This window comes from Oncorhynchus kisutch, unplaced genomic scaffold (genome assembly GCF_002021735.2).
Source record: "Oncorhynchus kisutch isolate 150728-3 unplaced genomic scaffold, Okis_V2 Okis06b-Okis10b_hom, whole genome shotgun sequence".
Classification (NCBI taxonomy): domain Eukaryota; kingdom Metazoa; phylum Chordata; class Actinopteri; order Salmoniformes; family Salmonidae; genus Oncorhynchus; species Oncorhynchus kisutch.
This window is the reverse complement of record NW_022261983.1, coordinates 21,305,853-21,325,852: the sequence shown is the minus strand read 5'-3', so window position 1 is coordinate 21,325,852 and position 20,000 is coordinate 21,305,853. Positions and strand designations below refer to the sequence as shown.

At 46.3% G+C, this 20,000-nt stretch overlaps 2 protein-coding genes across 3 annotated transcripts in view; both read left to right on the top strand.

Annotated features, from left to right (window-relative positions):
- The window catches only part of LOC109877184 (coiled-coil domain-containing protein 97-like), a 10,145-nt gene extending 930 nt beyond the window's left edge, over positions 1 to 9,215 (top strand). Inside the window, exons 3-6 of the mRNA XM_031813955.1 lie at positions 444 to 603; positions 4,391 to 4,642; positions 7,808 to 7,931; positions 8,955 to 9,215. Coding sequence (XP_031669815.1) covers positions 444 to 603; positions 4,391 to 4,642; positions 7,808 to 7,931; positions 8,955 to 9,081 — 663 coding nt within the window. The 3' untranslated portion in view covers positions 9,082 to 9,215. The remainder of the gene's footprint in view (positions 1 to 443; positions 604 to 4,390; positions 4,643 to 7,807; positions 7,932 to 8,954) is intronic.
- An 8,029-nt stretch (positions 9,216 to 17,244) lies between these two features.
- Positions 17,245 to 20,000, top strand: part of LOC109886865 (zinc finger protein 598, E3 ubiquitin ligase) — a 46,557-nt gene continuing 43,801 nt past the window's right edge. The window contains exon 1 of one of the 2 annotated variants that reach the window (XM_031813991.1): positions 17,245 to 17,745. In XM_031813991.1, coding sequence (XP_031669851.1) covers positions 17,575 to 17,745 — 171 coding nt within the window. In that variant the 5' untranslated portion in view covers positions 17,245 to 17,574. The remainder of the gene's footprint in view (positions 17,746 to 20,000) is intronic. The other variant, XM_031813992.1, reaches the window with a different exon arrangement.

Genomic DNA, 20,000 nt, shown 5'->3' with positions numbered 1-20,000 from the left:
CTCTGAAGATGAGACCCTGGTCTCAGTTGGGTCTCTGAAGATGAGACCCTGGTCTCAGTTGGGTCTCTGAAGATGAGACCCTGGTCTCAGTTGGGTCTCTGAAGATGAGACCCTGGTCTCAGTTGGGTCTCTGAAGATGAGACCCTGTCTCCTCCCTACCTCCATCCCTCTCTCTCTCCACTGATTAAATTAAATCTTAGAAAGTGCAGTATTTTTTAAATCCATATTTTAGACACATTCTTTACACTTATTGTTTTTGAGACACAAATGCTTTGCCATCTCATTCACTTACTGTATTCACACAGTATCTCTGTATCTGAAACTGGCCTGAGTACAACTTGGTATTATATAGAAACTGACATATGACCAACCCCTGCTCCCCCATCACCTCTGACCTCTAACCCTCTGTCCCATCACCTCTGACCTCTAACCCTCTCCCACAGGCCCACCTGAAGCCACAGCACCTGTCAGTATTCTGCCATCTGACTTCTGACCCCCGGGCGCAGTACTACTGCCGGGAGGTGAGGCGGAGAGCAGCGGGACGGACCAACAGGACCCGGGTACGCAACCAACGCTACGCTGCCCTCAGGGAGCTGCAGAGGGGTGAGCCTAGCAACCAATCAGAGACCCTGGTACTCAGTCTTCAGCACCAATCACAGACCCTGGTACTCAGTCTTCAGCACCAATCACAGACCCTGGTACTCAAACACTGATGCTCACACAGGTCCAGGGTTGCAAAGCTACTGGTAATCAGCGGTGGAAAAAGTACCCAATTCTCATACTTGAGTAAAAGTAAAGATCCCTTAATAGAAAATGACTCAAGTGAAAGTCACCCAGTAAAATACTACTAGTAAAAGTCCAAAAGTTACTTTTGATACGTCTATTTACAACCAAATGCAATTGGATGTGGCGTTAGACCAGGAGCGGTAGACAGCGGTAAACCAAATGCAATTGGATGTGGCGTTAGACCAGGAGCGGTAGACAGCGGTAAACCAAATGCAATTGGATGTGGCGTTAGACCAGGAGCGGTAGACAGCGGTAAACCAAATGCAATTGGATGTGGCGTTAGACCAGGAGCGGTAGACAGCGGTAAACCAAATGCAATTGGATGTGGCGTTAGACCAGGAGCGGTAGACAGCGGTAAACCAAATGCAATTGGATGTGGCGTTAGACCAGGAGCGGTAGACAGCGGTAAACCAAATGCAATTGGATGTGGCGTTAGACCAGGAGCGGTAGACAGCGGTAAACCAAATGCAATTGGATGTGGCGTTAGACCAGGAGCGGTAGACAGCGGTAAACCAAATGCAATTGGATGTGGCGTTAGACCAGGAGCGGTAGACAGCGGTAAACCAAATGCAATTGGATGTGGCGTTAGACCAGGAGCGGTAGACAGCGGTAAACCAAATGCAATTGGATGTGGCGTTAGACCAGGAGCGGTAGACAGCGGTAAACCAAATGCAATTGGATGTGGCGTTAGACCAGGAGCGGTAGACAGCGGTAAACCAAATGCAATTGGATGTGGCGTTAGACCAGGAGCGGTAGACAGCGGTAAACCAAATGCAATTGGATGTGGCGTTAGACCAGGAGCGGTAGACAGCGGTAAACCAAATGCAATTGGATGTGGCGTTAGACCAGGAGCGGTAGACAGCGGTAAACCAAATGCAATTGGATGTGGCGTTAGACCAGGAGCGGTAGACAGCGGTAAACCAAATGCAATTGGATGTGGCGTTAGACCAGGAGCGGTAGACAGCGGTAAACCAAATGCAATTGGATGTGGCGTTAGACCAGGAGCGGTAGACAGCGGTAAACCAAATGCAATTGGATGTGGCGTTAGACCAGGAGCGGTAGACAGCGGTAAACCAAATGCAATTAGATGTGGCGTTAGACCAGGAGCGGTAGACAGCGGTAAACCAAATGCAATTGGATGTGGCGTTAGACCAGGAGCGGTAGACAGCGGTAAACCAAATGCAATTGGATGTGGCGTTAGACCAGGAGCGGTAGACAGCGGTAAACCAAATGCAATTAGATGTGGCGTTAGACCAGGAGCGGTAGACAGCGGTAAACCAAATGCAATTGGATGTGGCGTTAGACCAGGAGCGGTAGACAGCGGTAAACCAAATGCAACACCAGGGGCCAACACTCAGACATCATTTACAAACCAGACGACACCAGGGGCCAACACTCAGACATCATTTACAAACCAGACGGCACCAGGGGCCCACGCCAACACTCAGACATCATTTACAAACCAGACGGCACCAGGGGCCCACGCCAACACTCAGACATCATTTACAAACCAGACGGCACCAGGGGCCCACGCCAACACTCAGACATCATTTACAAACCAGACGGCACCAGGGGCCCACGCCAACACTCAGACATCATTTACAAACCAGACGGCACCAGGGGCCCACGCCAACACTCAGACATCATTTACAAACCAGACGGCACCAGGGGCCCACGCCAACACTCAGACATCATTTACAAACCAGACGACACCAGGGGCCCACGCCAACACTCAGACATCATTTACAAACCAGACGGCACCAGGGGCCCACGCCAACACTCAGACATCATTTACAAACCAGACGACACCAGGGGCCCACGCCAACACTCAGACATCATTTACAAACCAGACGGCACCAGGGGCCCACGCCAACACTCAGACATCATTTACAAACCAGACGACACCAGGGGCCCACGCCAACACTCAGACATCATTTACAAACCAGACGACACCAGGGGCCCACGCCAACACTCAGACATCATTTACAAACCAGACGACACCAGGGGCCCACGCCAACACTCAGACATCATTTACAAACCAGACGACACCAGGGGCCAACACTCAGACATCATTTACAAACCAGACGACACCAGGGGCCAACACTCAGACATCATTTACAAACCAGACGGCACCAGGGGCCCACGCCAACACTCAGACATCATTTACAAACCAGACGACACCAGGGGCCCACGCCAACACTCAGACATCATTTACAAACCAGACGACACCAGGGGCCAACACTCAGACATCATTTACAAACCAGACGACACCAGGGGCCAACACTCAGACATCATTTACAAACCAGACAACACCAGGGGCCAATACTCAGACATAATTTACAAACCAGACGGCACCAGGGGCCAACACTCAGACATCATTTACAAACCAGATGGCACCAGGGGCCAACACTCAGACATCATTTACAAACCAGACGGCACCAGGGGCCAACACTCAGACATCATTTACAAACCAGACGGCACCAGGGGCCAACACTCAGACATCATTTACAAACCAGACGGCACCAGGGGCCAACACTCAGACATCATTTACAAACCAGACGGCACCAGGGGCCAACACTCAGACATCATTTACAAACCAGACGGCACCAGGGGCCAACACTCAGACATCATTTACAAACCAGACGGCACCAGGGGCCAACACTCAGACATCATTTACAAACCAGACGGCACCAGGGGCCAACACTCAGACATCATTTACAAACCAGACGGCACCAGGGGCCCACGCCAACACTCAGACATCATTTACAAACGAAACATGTGTTTAGTGAGTCCTCCAGATCAGAGGCAGTAGGGATAACCAGGGATGTTCTCTGTTTTGTGAGTCCTCCAGATCAGATCACCAGGGATGTTCTCTGTCCCCCCCCCCCCCCCCAGGGGGCCAGTACTTCAACATGTCTCTAACCCCCCCCCCCCCCCCCCCAGAGGGCCAGTACTTCAATATGTCTCTAACCCCCCCAGAGGGCCAGTACTTCAACATGTCTCTAACCCCCCCCCCCCCAGAGGGCCAGTACTTCAATATGTCTCTAACCCCCCCAGAGGGCCAGTACTTCAACATGTCTCTAACCCCCCCAGAGGGCCAGTACTTCAACATGTCTCTAACCCCTCCCCCCCCCAGAGGGCCAGTACTTCAGCATGTCTCTAACCCCCCCCCCCTCCCCCCCAGAGGGCCCGTACTTCAACATGTCTCTAACCCCCCCAGAGGGCCAGTACTTCAACATGTCTCTAACCCCCCCAGAGGGCCAGTACTTCAACATGTCTCTAACCCCCCCAGAGGGCCAGTACTTCAACATGTCTCTAACCCCCCCCAGAGGGCCAGTACTTCAACATGTCTCTAACCCCTCCCCCCCAGAGGGCCAGTACTTCAACATGTCTCTAACCCCTCCCCCCCAGAGGGCCAGTACTTCAACATGTCTCTAACCCCCCCCAGAGGGCCAGTACTTCAACATGTCTCTAACCCCTCCCCCCCAGAGGGCCAGTACTTCAACATGTCTCTAACCCCCCCCAGAGGGCCAGTACTTCAACATGTCTCTAACCCCTCCCCCCCAGAGGGCCAGTACTTCAACATGTCTCTAACCCCCCCCAGAGGGCCAGTACTTCAGTGAGGACCAGATGAGAAGCCGGGAGCCCCTACTGTATGAGCAATACATCGGCCAATACCTGACAGAGGAGGAGCTGCTACATCGCTCCCTCGAGGCCATGCAGGGAGGAGCAGGGGAGGAGCGGGGGCCAGGGGGAGCAGAGGGGGGGCTGGCCCACCTCCTCCTCACCTCCTACCAGGAGAGACTGATCCAGAGGCGGCTGCAGGAGGAGCAGGACAGGGAGGAGGGGGAGGAGGGTAAGACACAGCATCACCAGACGTGCGTTCAACAAGGGAAATAGTTTTGTAACATGGCCATGTAGTTAGAATAGCAACGTAATGTAATGTGGCCATGTAGTTAGAATAGTAATGTAATGTGGCCATGTAGTTAGAATAGCAACGTAATGTAATGTGGCCATGTAGTTAGAATAGCAACGTAATGTAATGTGGCCATGTAGTTAGAATAGCAGCGTAATGTAATGTGGCCATGTAGTTAGAATAGCAACGTAATGTGGCCATGTAGTTAGAATAGCAACGTAATGTAATGTGGCCATGTAGTTAGAATAGCAACGTAATGTAATGTGACCATGTAGTTAGAATAGCAACGTAATATGGCCATGTAGTTAGAATAGCAACGTAATATGGCCATGTAGTTAGAATAGCAACGTAATGTAATGTGTCCATGTAGTTAGAATAGCAACGTAATGTAATGTGGCCATGTAGTTAGAATAGCAACGTAATGTGGCCATGTAGTTAGAATAGTAATGTAATGTGGCCATGTAGTTAGAATAGCAACGTAATGTAATGTGACCATGTAGTTAGAATAGCAACGTAATGTAATGTGACCATGTAGTTAGAATAGCAACGTAATGTAATGTGGCCATGTAGTTAGAATAGCAACGTAATGTAGCCATGTAGTTAGAATAGCAACGTAATGTAATGTGGCCATGTAGTTAGAATAGCAACGTAATGTGGCCATGTAGTTAGAATAGCAACGTAATGTAATGTGGCCATGTAGTTAGAATAGCAACGTAATGTAATGTGGCCATGTAGTTAGAATAGTAATGTAATGTGACCATGTAGTTAGAATAGCAACGTAATGTAATGTGTCCATGTAGTTAGAATAGCAACGTAATGTAATGTGGCCATGTAGTTAGAATAGCAACGTAATGTAATGTGGCCATGTAGTTAGAATAGCAACGTAATGTAATGTGGCCATGTAGTTAGAATAGCAACGTAATGTAATGTGGCCATGTAGTTAGAATAGCAACATAATGTAATGTGGCCATGTAGTTAGAATAGTAATGTAATGTGACCATGTAGTTAGAATAGCAACGTAATGTGTCCATGTAGTTAGAATAGCAACGTAATGTAATGTGGCCATGTAGTTAGAATAGCAACGTAATGTAATGTGGCCATGTAGTTAGAATAGCAACGTAATGTAATGTGACCATGTAGTTAGAATAGCAACGTAATGTAATGTGACCATGTAGTTAGAATAGCAACGTAATGTAATGTGTCCATGTAGTTAGAATAGCAACGTAATGCAATGTGGCCATGTAGTTAGAATAGCAACGTAATATGGCCATGTAGTTAGAATAGCAACGCAATGTGGCCATGTAGTTAGAATAGCAACGTAATGTAATGTGACCATGTAGTTAGAATAGCAACGTAATATGGCCATGTAGTTAGAATAGCAACGTAATATGGCCATGTAGTTAGAATAGCAACGTAATGTAATGTGTCCATGTAGTTAGAATAGCAACGTAATGTAATGTGGCCATGTAGTTAGAATAGCAACGTAATGTGGCCATGTAGTTAGAATAGTAATGTAATGTGTCCATGTAGTTAGAATAGCAACGTAATGTAATGTGGCCATGTAGTTAGTATAGCAACGTAATGTAATGTGGCCATGTAGTTAGAATAGTAATGTAATGTAATGTGGCCATGTAGTTAGAATAGCAACGTAATGTAATGTGGCCATGTAGTTAGAATAGCAACGTAATGTAATGTGGCCATGTAGTTAGAATAGCAACGTAATATGGCCATGTAGTTAGAATAGTAATGTAATGTGGCCATGTAGTTAGAATAGCAACGTAATGTAAAGTGGACATGTAGTTAGAATAGCAACGTAATGTAATGTGGCCATGTAGTTAGAATAGCAACGTAATGTAATGTGGCCATGTAGTTAGAATAGCAACGTAATGTAATGTAGCCATGTAGTTAGAATAGCAACGTAATGTAATGTGTCCATGTAGTTAGAATAGCAACGTAATGTGGCCATGTAGTTAGAATAGCAACGTAATGTAATGTGTCCATGTAGTTAGAATAGCAACGTAATGTAATGTGGCCATGTAGTTAGAATAGCAACGTAATATGGCCATGTAGTTAGAATAGTAATGTAATGTGGCCATGTAGTTAGAATAGCAACGTAATGTAAAGTGGACATGTAGTTAGAATAGCAACGTAATGTAATGTGGCCATGTAGTTAGAATAGCAACGTAATGTAATGTGGCCATGTAGTTAGAATAGCAACGTAATGTAATGTAGCCATGTAGTTAGAATAGCAACGTAATGTAATGTGTCCATGTAGTTAGAATAGCAACGTAATGTGGCCATGTAGTTAGAATAGCAACGTAATGTAATGTGTCCATGTAGTTAGAATAGCAACGTAATGTGTCCATGTATAATGTATAAGAATAGCAAAGAATCCTAACGTCTCATGGTACTGTGTGTGTGTCTCATGGTACTGTGTGTGTGTCTCATGGTACTGTGTGTGTCTCACGGTACTGTGTGTGTGTCTCACGGTACTGTGTGTGTGTCTCACGGTACTGTGTGTGTGTCTCATGGTACTGTGTGTGTGTGTGTGTCTCATGGTACTGTGTGTGTGTGTGTCTCACGGTACTGTGTGTGTGTGTGTGTGTCTCATGGTACTGTGTGTGTGTGTGTGTCTCACGGTACTGTGTGTGTGTGTGTGTCTCACGGTACTGTGTGTGTGTGTGTGTGTCTCACGGTACTGTGTGTGTGTGTCTCACGGTACTGTATGTGTGTGTCTCACGGTACTGTGTGTGTGTGTGTCTCACGGTACTGTGTGTGTGTGTGTCTCACGGTACTGTGTGTGTGTTGTGTGTGTCTCACGGTACTGTCTGTGTGTGTGTCTCACGGTACTGTGTGTGTGTGTGTGTCTCACGGTACTTTGTGTGTGTGTCTCACGGTACTGTGTGTGTGTGTGTCTCACGGTACTGTGTGTGTGTGTGTCTCACGGTACTGTGTGTGTGTGTGTGTGTCACGGTACTGTGTGTGTGTGTGTGTGTGTCTCACGGTACTGTGTGTGTGTGTGTCTCACGGTACTGTGTGTGTGTGTGTCTCACGGTACTGTGTGTGTGTGTGTGTCTCACGGTACTGTGTGTGTGGTGCCTCCAGGTGGAGGGTTGGGGGCAGAGGGCTATGAGCCAACACCCCAGGAGAAAGCTCTGCTCAGGGACGAGTTCATCACTCAGATGTACCAACGCTTCCTGGACGGACACGACAAAGACTTTAACTACAGGTTAGTATCTGGCTGACCAACTGGGGAGACTTACCGGGCTGACTAACTGGGGAGACTTACCGGGCTGACTAACTGGGGAGACTTACCGGGCTGACCAACTGGGGAGACTTACCGGGCTGACCAACTGGGGAGACTTACCGGGCTGACTAACTGGGGAGACCCACCGGGCTGACTAACTGGGGAGACTAACTGGGGAGACTTACCAGGCTGACTAACTGGGGAGACTTACCGGGCTGACTAACTGGGGAGACTAACCAGGCTGACCAACTGGGGAGACTAACCGGGCTGACTAACTGGGGAGACTAACCGGGCTGACTAACTGGGGAGACTAACCGGGCTGACCAACTGGGGAGACTAACCGGGCTGACCAACTGGGGAGACTAACCGGGCTGACCAACTAAGTGGACAGACTGAACTACTGTACTAGCTGTGTGTTGTAGAGGACAGACTGAACTACTTTACGAGCTGTTTGTGTTGTAGTGAAGTGGACAGACTGAACTACTGTACTAGCTGTGGGTAGTGAAGTGGACAGACTGAACTACTGTACTAGCTGTGTGTGTTGTAGTGGACAGACTGAACTACTGTACTAGCTGTGTGTTGTAGTGGACAGACTGAACTACTGTACTAGCTGTGTGTGTTGTAGTGGACAGACTGAACTACTGTACTAGATGTGTGTGTTGTAGTGAAGTGGACAGACTGAACTACTGTACTAGCTGTGTGTGTTGTAGTGGACAGACTGAACTACTGTACTAGCTGTGTGTGTTGTAGTGAAGTGGACAGACTGAACTACTGTACTAGCTGTGTGTGTTGTAGTGGACAGACTGAACTACTGTACTAGCTGTGTGTGTTGTAGAGGACAGACTGAACTACTTTACGAGCTGTTTGTGTTGTAGTGAAGTGGACAGACTGAACTACTGTACTAGCTGTGTGTGTTGTAGTGTAGTGGACAGACTGAACTACTGTACTAGCTGTGGGTAGTGAAGTGGACAGACTGAACTACTTTACGAGCTGTTTGTGTTGTAGTGAAGTGGATGGGAACCCCGACTACGACAACCTGGACATCGTCAACAGAGATGCAGAGGAGAAGTACTTCGATGAGGATGAAGAGGAGGAGGAGGAAGAGGAGGACATGACTATAGATGTGTCATGACAGCAGCTGTCATTGGACTGTAAATATATTAACTTCTGTAATAACTATACTATGTCATGTTTCTACTCTGTTTATTCTCCTCACATTCATTTAATATTCAGTTTGCATGGATAGCAATAAATCATGTGTGTTTACGTTGTTAGTCAGTTGAATTATTTCTTACTAGTTCCTGATTGGACGGGACTCCACACCCTGCTGACAACACTGGCCACTGAAGTTGTTCTGGATGAGTCAGAGCTGATTGTAACTGAGTTAGTATTTCTGAATGAGTCAGAGAGCTGATTGTAACTGAGTTAGTATTTCTGAATGAGTCAGAGAGCTGATTGTAACTGAGTTAGTATTTCTGAATGAGTCAGAGCTGATTGTAGTATTTCAAAGGGCTGAAAACAGGTGGATTTTGGGTTCCAGGAGTGAAATCGGTTATTTTTATTTCAGAGGGATTTTTCCCGGTCCATTTCCATGAATGGGGGAGAACACAGTCAGGGATTGAATTTCAACTAGCTAATGAATCCTGTAAATTAAGAGTGCTCATGATTGTCCCAACCATGTAATACCGCTCTTATGGTTCACTAGACCAGTCTTATATTTAAGCAATAAGGCACGAGGTGGTGTGATATATGGCCAATATACCACGACTAAGGGTTGTCCTTAGGCACGACGCATCGCAGAGTGCCTGGACACAGAGCCTTAGCCGTGGTATATTGGCCATATATCACACCACCTCGTGCCTTATTGCTTTTATAAACTGGTTATCAAATCAAATGTATTTATATAGCCCTTCATACATCAGCTGATATCTCAAAGTGCTGTACAGAAACCCAGCCTAAAACCCCAAACAGCAAGCAAAGCAGGTGTAGAAGCACGGTGGCTAGGAAAAACTCCCTAGAAAGGCCAATACCTAGGAAGAAACCTAGAGAGGAACCAGGCTATGTGGGGTGGCCAGTCCTCTTCTGGCTGTGCCGGGTGGAGATTATAACAGAACATGGCCAAGATGTTCAAATGTTCATAAATGACCAGCATGGTCAAATAATAATAATCACAGGCAGAACAGTTGAAACTGGAGCAGCAGCACGGCCAGGTGGACTGGGGACAGCAAGGAGTCATCATGCCAGGTAGTCCTGAGGCATGGTCCTAGGGCTCAGGTCCTCCGAGAGAGAGAAAGAAAGAGAGAACATACTTCAATTCACACAGGACACCGGATAAGACAGGAGAAGTACTCCAGATATAACAAACTGACCCTAGCCCCCTGACACAAGCTACTGCAGCATAAATACTGGAGGCTGAGACAGGAGGGGTCAGGAGACACTGTGGCCCCATCCGATGACACCCCCGGACAGGGCCAAACAGGAAGGATATAACCCCACCAACTTTACCTTTATTTTACCAGGTAGGCTAGTTGGAGATTTTTGGTTCCAACCGCTTTGTCTTTGTGAGATGTAGAGTAGGTGAACGGATGATCTCTGCATGTGTGGTCCCCACAGCACTAGAGGGATATCTTCAACCACCAACTTATCATCCTGAGACAAGGCCGATTATAGCCCAGAAAGATCTCCGCCACGGCACAACCCAAGGGGGGGCGCCAACCCAGACAGGAAGATAACATCAGTGACTCAACCCACTCAAGTGACGCACCCCTCCCAGGGACGGCATGGAAAAGCACCAGTGAGCACCAGTGAGCCAGTGACTCAGCCCCTGTAATCATATGACCCACTGAAGAGATGAGTCTTCAGTAAAGACTTAAAGGTTGAAAGTTTATCAACGTAATTAGAGCAGTAAAAATAAATGTTTTGTCATACCTGTGGTATACCACGGCTTTCAGCCAATCAGCATCCAGGAGCCAAACTACCCGGTTTATAAGGGGCAGATTCGATGAGGCTGAGGTAAAGACCCATCACGCCATCAGGTGAAAGCAGGCAGGGAGAAGCACCCTTGTCAAATCAAACAGTCATCTGTGCTGCTCTGTCATTTTGTCAACGAGGCAGCATGGTGCATTGTCCAGAAACATCTCTTTTCCATTAATTGGGAAGGCAGATTAGTGTTTATCGAAAATGACTGGAGCTGGAGTTATTTATTTCACCTTTATTTAACCAGGTAGGCCAATTGTTCTCATTTACAACTGCAAGTTCTCATTTACAACTGCAACCTGGCCAAGATAAAGCAAAGTCTCATATCTCCCTCTAACTTTAAACATCAGCTGCCAGAGCAGCTTACCGATCATTGCACCTGTACATAGCCCATCTGTAAATAGCCCATCCAACTACCTCATCCCCATATTGTTATTTATTTTTTCACTGCCTGTTATATAACATATTGTTTTATCTTTAATGGGGATCCATAATAAACCCCAGGAAGAGTAGCTGCTGCCCTGACAGGAACTAATGGGGATCCATAATAAACCCCAGGAAGAGTAGCTGCTGCAGGAACTAATGGGGATCCATAATAAACCCCAGGAAGAGTAGCTGCTGCCTTGGCAGGAACTAATGGGGATCCATAATAAACCCCAGGAAGAGTAGCTGCTGCAGGAACTAATGGGGATCCATAATAAACCCCAGGAAGAGTAGCTGCTGCAGGAACTAATGGCGGTCCATAATAAACCCCAGGAAGAGTAGCTGCTGCAGGAACTAATGGGGATCCATAATAAACCCCAGGAAGAGTAGCTGCTGCCTTGGCAGGAACTAATGGGGATCCATAATAAACCCCAGGAAGAGTAGCTGCTGCCTTGACAGGAACTAATGGGGATCCATAATAAACCCCAGGAAGAGTAGCTGCTGCAGGAACTAATGGGGATCCATAATAAACCCCAGGAAGAGTAGCTGCTGCCTTGGCAGGAACTAATGGGGATCCATAATAAACCCCAGGAAGAGTAGCTGCTGCAGGAACTAATGGGGATCCATAATAAACCCCAGGAAGAGTAGCTGCTGCAGGAACTAATGGGGGTCCATAATAAACCCCAGGAAGAGTAGCTGCTGCAGGAACTAATGGGGATCCATAATAAACCCCAGGAAGAGTAGCTGCTGCCTTGGCAGGAACTAATGGGGATCCATAATAAACCCCAGGAAGAGTAGCTGCTGCAGGAACTAATGGGGATCCATAATAAACCCAGGAAGAGTAGCTGCTGCAGGAACTAATGGGGGTCCATAATAAACCCCAGGAAGAGTAGCTGCTGCAGGAACTAATGGGGATCCATAATAAACCCCAGGAAGAGTAGCTGCTGCCTTGACAGGAACTAATGGGGATCCATAATAAACCCCAGGAAGAGTAGCTGCTGCCTTGGCAGGAACTAATGGGGATCCATAATAAACCCCAGGAAGAGTAGCTGCTGCCTTGGCAGGAACTAATGGGGATCCATAATAAACCCCAGGAAGAGTAGCTGCTGCCTTGGCAGGAACTAATGGGGATCCATAATAAACCCCAGGAAGAGTAGCCGCTGACTTGGCAGGAACTAATGGGGATCCATAATAAACCCCAGGAAGAGTAGCCGCTGCCTTGGCAGGAACTAATGGGGATCCATAATAAACCCCAGGAAGAGTAGCCGCTGCCTTGGCAGGAACTAATGGGGATCCATAATAAACCCCAGGAAGAGTAGCTGCTGCCTTGGCAGGAACTAATGGGGATCCATAATAAACCCCAGGAAGAGTAGCTGCTGACTTGGCAGGAACTAATGGGGATCCATAATAAACCCCAGGAAGAGTAGCTGCTGCCTTGGCAGGAACTAATGGGGATCCATAATAAACCCCAGGAAGAGTAGCCGCTGCCTTGGCAGGAACTAATGGGGATCCATAATAAACCCCAGGAAGAGTAGCCGCTGCCTTGGCAGGAACTAATGGGGATCCATAATAAACCCCAGGAAGAGTAGCTGCTGCCCTGACAGGAACTAATGGGGATCCATAATAAATACAAATCAGCATCCAGGATCCAAACTACCTGGTTTATAATGAAGCAATAAGGCCTGAGGTGGTACAAGGCCAATATAACACGGCTAGGCTCGCGTAATGTGGAATGCCTGGATACAGCCCTTAGCCGTGGTAAAGCCCGGTCTCTCAGACGAGACAGACCAGCCCGGTCTCTCAGACGAGACAGACCAGCCCGGTCTCTCAGACGAGACAGACCAGCCCGGTCTCTCAGACGAGACAGACCAGCCCGGTCTCTCAGACGAGACAGACCAGCCCGGTCTCTCAGACGAGACAGACCAGCCCGGTCTCTCAGACGAGACAGACCAGCCCGATCTCTCAGACGAGACAGACCAGCCCGGTCTCTCAGACTAGACAGACCAGCCCGGTCTCTCAGACGAGACAGACCAGCCCGGTCTCTCAGACGAGACAGACCAGCCCGGTCTCTCAGACGAGACAGACCAGCCCGGTCTCTCAGACTAGACAGACCAGCCCGGTCTCTCAGACTAGACAGACCAGCCCGGTCTCTCAGACGAGACAGACCAGCCCGGTCTCTCAGACTAGACAGACCAGCCCGATCTCTCAGACGAGACAGACCAGCCCGATCTCTCAGACTAGACAGACCAGCCCGGTCTCTCAGACTAGACAGACCAGCCCGATCTCTCAGACGAGACAGACCAGCCCGATCTCTCAGACTAGACAGACCAGCCTGATCTCTCAGACTAGACAGACCAGCCTGATCTCTCAGACTAGACAGACCAGCCTGATCTCTCAGACTAGACAGACCAGCCTGATCTCTCAGACTAGACAGACCAGCCTGGTTAAGTTTGGTAGGGTTGCATAAGACAAAGGTTACTTCAGAGGGTAGTGCGTACAGCCAAATACATCACTGGGGCAAAGCTGCCTGCCATCCAGGACCTCTACACCAGGCGGTGTCAGAGGAAGGCCCTAAAAATTGTCAAAGACCCCAGCCACCCCAGTCAAAGACTGTTCTCTCTACTACCGCATGGCAAGCGATACCGGAGTGCTAAGTCTAGGACAAAAAGGCTTCTCAACAGTTTTTACCCCCAAGCCATAAGACTCCTGAACAGGTAACCAATGGTTACCCGACCTATTTACATTGTGTGTGTCCCCCTCTTTTATGCTGCTGCTACTCTCTGTTTATCTTATATGCACAGTCACTTTAACGATACCTACATGTACATACTTTTGACCTCATTTACATGTTAGCTAAAGGCATCTCATTTACATGTTAGCTAAAGGCACCTCCTTTACATGTTAGCTAAAGGCCTCTCCTTTACATGTTAGCTAAAGGCCTCTCCTTTACATGTTAGCTAAAGGCATCTCCTTTACATGTAGGCTAAAGGCATCTCCTTTACATGTTAGCTAAAGGCCTCTCCTTTACATGTTAGCTAAAGGCATCTCCTTTACATGTTAGCTAAAGGCATCTCCTTTACATGTTAGCTAAAGGCCTCTCCTTTCCATGTTAGCTAAAGGCATCTCCTTTACATGTTAGCTAAAGGCACCTCCTTTACATGTTAGCTAAAGGCCTCTCCTTTCCATGTTAGCTAAAGGCATCTCCTTTACATGTTAGCTAAAGGCCTCTCATTTACATGTTCGCTAAAGGCATCTCCTTTACATGTTAGCTAAAGGCACCTCCTTTACATGTTAGCTAAAGGCACCTCCTTTACATGTTAGCTAAAGGCCTCTCCTTTACATGTTAGCTAAAGGCCTCTCCTTTACATGTTAGCTAAAGGCATCTCCTTTACATGTTAGCTAAAGGCATCTCCTTTACATGTTAGCTAAAGGCCTCTCCTTTACATGTTAGCTAAAGGCCTCTCCTTTCCATGTTAGCTAAAGGCCTCTCCTTTACATGTTAGCTAAAGGCCTCTCCTTTACATGTTAGCTAAAGGCATCTCCTTTCCATGTTAGCTAAAGGCCTCTCATTTACATGTTAGCTAAAGGCATCTAATTTACATGTTAGCTAAAGGCACCTCCTTTACATGTTAGCTAAAGGCATCTCCTTTACATGTTAGCTAAAGGCATCTCCTTTACATGTTAGCTAAAGGCCTCTCATTTACATGTTAGCTAAAGGCCTCTCCTTTACATGTTAGCTAAAGGCACCTCCTTTACATGTTAGCTAAAGGCCTCTCCTTTACATGTTAGCTAAAGGCCTCTCCTTTACATGTTAGCTAAAGGCATCTCATTTAGCTAAAGGCATCTCCTTTCCATGTTAGCTAAAGGCATCTCCTTTCCATGTTAGCTAAAGGCATCTCCTTTCCATGTTAGCTAAAGGCATCTCCTTTACATGTTAGCTAAAGGCATCTCCTTTCCATGTTAGCTAAAGGCCTCTCCTTTACATGTTAGCTAAAGGCATCTCATTTACATGTTAGCTAAAGGCCTCCTTCTTAAAGGCAGTTCCTTTACTTTACCAACTGCTCTTAAACGCTAGTAAAACCAAATGCATGCTTTTCAACCGGTCGCTGCCTGCACCTGCATGCCCGACTAGCATCACCACCCTGGATGGTTCCGACCTAGAATATGTGGACGTCTATAAGTACCTAGGTGTCTGGCTAGACTGCAAACTCTCCTTCCAGACTCATATCAAACATCTCCAATCGAAAATCAAATCAAGAGTCGGCTTTCTATTCCGCAACAAAGCCTCCTTCACTCAAGCCGCCAAGCTTACCCTAGTAAAACTGACTATCCTACCGATCCTCGACTTCGGCGATGTCATCTACAAAATGGCTTCCAACACTCTACTCAGCAAACTGGATGCAGTCTATCACAGTGCCATCCGTTTTGTCACTAAAGCACCTTATACTACCCACCACTGCGACTTGTATGCTCTAGTCGGCTGGCCCTCGCTACATATTCGTCGCCAGACCCACTGGCTCCAGGTCATCTACAAGTCTATGCTAGGTAAAGCTCCGCCTTATCTCAGCTCACTGGTCACGATGGCAACACCCATCCGTAGCACGCGCTCCAGCAGGTGTATCTCACTGATCATCCCTAAAGCCAACACCTCATTTGGCCGCCTTTCGTTCCAGTACTCTGCTGCCTGTGACTGGAACGAATTGCAAAAATCGCTGAAGTTGGAGACTTTTATCTCCCTCACCAACTTCAAACATCAGCTATCTGAGCAGCTAACCGATCGCTGCAGCTGTACATAGTCTATTGGTAAATAGCCCACCCTTTTCACCTACCTCATCCCCATACTGTTTTTATTTATTTACTTTTCTGCTCTTCTGCACACCAATATCTCTACCTGTACATGACCATCTGATCTTTTATCACTCCAGTGTTAATCTGCAAAATTGTAATTATTTGCCTACCTCCTCATGCCTTTTGCACACATTGTATATAGACCCCCCCTTCGTTTTCTACTGTGTTATTGACTTGTTAATTGTTTACTCCATGTGTAACTCTTTGTTGTATGCTCACACTGCTATGCTTTATCTTGGCCAGGTCGCAGTTGCAAATGAGAACTTGTTCTCAACTAGCCTACCTGGTTAAATAAAGGTGTTCTCAACTAGCCTACCTGGTTAAATAAAGGTGAAATAAAAAATAATTAAAAAAAAAAAAAAGATGTGTGTGTATTGTTGTGAAATGTTAAATATTACTGTTAGATATTACTGCACTGTTAGAGCTAGAAACACAAGCTACACCCGCAATAACATCTGCTAAACACGTGTATGTGACAAATAACATTTGATTTGATAAAACAAGAAGAAAGCAGCAATAGTACTGTTTGTCCATTTTGAGAGGCTGTAGCCAAAATAACTCAAGAAATCTGACGTTAATATTGACATTTTTACCTTCGAGATCTTAGTTGCGCAATTTTACATTGAACTAAGATATTTGGTAAAGTATTTTTAAATAAAACATTTGCATGGAAACAAGTCGTATCTCGTTGAATGACTTTATTGAAGAATCCCCACCGTTGACCAATCACCGACGAAGGGGCTTCGGGTCCGCGCTGCGGCTCGCCTGTAGAGTAATGTGTGCCTGAACAGCCGGAAAACTCACCAAAGTCTGACACGTCTTCATAATATATACATATTATGGATGATGGACACCCACAAATAAATACATACTATATGTAATTCGTGTCGGATTGACATAAAGAATCATCTGACATGTTCTGAGTCACTGAGACAGGCACGTGGAGATGTCAGAGGACCCGCCTGTGTAATGAACCCCAATGCCTCGTAGAGGGATAGGAGAAGCACAACCACCATTGAACAGTCTATCCGTATGGTTTATACACCAGTAAATCTCTATTGGCGAGGGATAGGAGAAGCACAACTACCATTCTACAGTCTATCCTTATGGTTTATACACCAGTAAATCTCTATTGGCGAGGGATAGGAGAAGCACAACTACCATTCTACAGTCTATCCTTATGGTTTATACACCAGTAAATCTCTGCATTGGCGAGTGGCTTTAGGACTTCCGTGTCATTACACAAACAGACGATACCTCCTTCTATTGAACTAACAGCCGCTGTTAAACCACCCAGCTACTTCCTGACGTCTGCGATTCAGACCGGAAAACCAAATATAACTCCGGGTTTTAACTCCTTTAAAAACAAATAACCACCATGGAATCAACATCTAACAACTACGAGCGGAACTGTGTTCTGTGTTGTCAGGAGCTCGACATCTTCGCCCTGGGGAAATGCGACCACCCGGTGTGTTACCGCTGCTCGACCAAAATGAGGGTGCTGTGCGACCAGAAGTACTGCGCCGTGTGCCGGGAGCAGCTCGACAAGGTAACACCGACTACCGGCCCGACTACTCTACAGCGGGGATGCGCTGGGAACACTGTAGGCCGTGGTATCTGCTCAGCTACGTTTCTAATGATCTCTCACTGACTCTTATCTAACTACTTCAGTTAGGTCGGAGGGGTTTTATTTACTTACTTAGATAGTTATTCGTCAAAGTCAACACATATATTTGTAGTTTGTAAGTGGCACGAGCTAACCCCTCCACACACACACAGTTAAATGATCTAAGAAACGTAATGACTAACGATAGCTTGAGTGTTATCACAAATCGAACAAAGAGGTTCGTTATAACACATATTGTGGTGTTATTGTCACCAGGTAAGTAGTTGTTGTATTTATGTAGGTAACTACTAAGTATGTAACCGATGCTATAAGGCCATGTAAGGTTGTCTTATGAGGTAGAGCTGTCAGGCTTCATGAAGGGTGGTGGTTATGTAATGGTTTGTAATTTACTACCGGGGACGGGACAGTCTCCCCTCCCCGTACCATGGACCTAGCCACAGATGATCCATTATATTGACCAGGGCCCGGTTTCCCGACAGCATTTTAGTTGGACTGTTTTAACTATCCTATCCATCTTTCCTACAACGGCCGATGATGTTACATGCGTTTCCCAAAAACACCACGTAGAGACAGCGGTCTGATGGATCGGAAGAAGAAAGGGATCACTGCTCTAGGATAAGTTGTCTCCATTCAAATATGACCTTATTAACATGGTAATTATTTCACAATGCAGACGACGGATCAGCTCCTAGACAGACATTAGGCCTAATGCTTACTCAATAAAAATTCACTAAATCACAGATTTGGCACGTCATTGCTCGCATGTTAGGCTACACATGATATCTTTTTGACAAATTACAGATTTTGTGAAAAGTAGGAAAATAGAAGTCAATTAATTGAACATGAAATGTAATTCAATATACTTGAAATGAGCCTATAGTCTAATGTTTAAATTTGAAATCATTCATCTCATTTCTTTCACCTGAAGTAGCTTTTCATACTTCACATCAATTGCAAAGACATTGAGAACTTTGTAGTCGACTTTGTTCTGAAGTTATCAGCGTTCAGAAAGACTGATAAGCCATGTGATTCTATGTTTGTCTCGTTTAGCAACTCGGTCATTTCCAAGTTTCCTAGTTCTGCGGCATGAGGCTGGCATTATGCCCTGTTTACATTGTGAAGGACACTACATGACCAAAAGTATGTGGACACCTGTTCATCCAACATCTCATTCCAAAATCATGGGCTTTAATATGGAGTTGGTCCCCCCTTTGCTGCTATAACAGTTTCCACTGTTCCGATTTATACAACCGTCAGCAACGCATGTGGCTGAAATATCTGAATCCACTAATTTGAAGGGGAGTCCTGTATATATAGTGGATGAAGGGGAGTCCTATATATATAGTGGATGAAGGGGAGTCCTGTGGATGAAGGGGAGTCCTGTATATATAGTGGATGAAGGGGAGTACTGTATATATAGTGGATGAAGGGGAGTCCTGTGGATGAAGGGGAGTCCTGTATATATAGTGGATGAAGGGGAGTCCTGTATATATAGTGGATGAAGGGGAGTCCTATATATATAGTGGATGAAGGGGAGTCCTGTGGATGAAGGGGAGTCCTGTATATATAGTGGATGAAGGGGAGTCCTGTATATATAGTGGATGAAGGGGAGTCCTATATATATAGTGGATGAAGGGGAGTCCTGTGGATGAAGGGGAGTCCTGTATATATAGTGGATGAAGGGGAGTACTGTATATATAGTGGATGAAGGGGAGTCCTGTGGATGAAGGGGAGTCCTGTATATATAGTGGATGAAGGGGAGTCCTGTGTATATAGTGGATGAAGGGGAGTCCTGTATATATAGTGGATGAAGGGGAGTCCTGTATATATAGTGGATGAAGGGGAGTCCTGTATATATAGTGGATGAAGGGGAGTCCTGTATATATAGTGGATGAAGGGGAGTCCTGTATATATAGTGGATGAAGGGGAGTCCTGTATATATAGTGGATGAAGGGGAGTCCTGTGTATATATATATATATAGTGGATGAAGGGGAGTCCTGTGTGTGTATATATATATATATATAGTGGATGAAGGGGAGTCCTGTGTGTATATATATATATATATATATTAGTGGATGAAGGGGAGTCCTGTATATATAGTGGATGAAGGGGAGTCCTGTGTATATAGTGGATGAAGGGGAGTCCTGTATATATAGTGGATGAAGGGGAGTCCTGT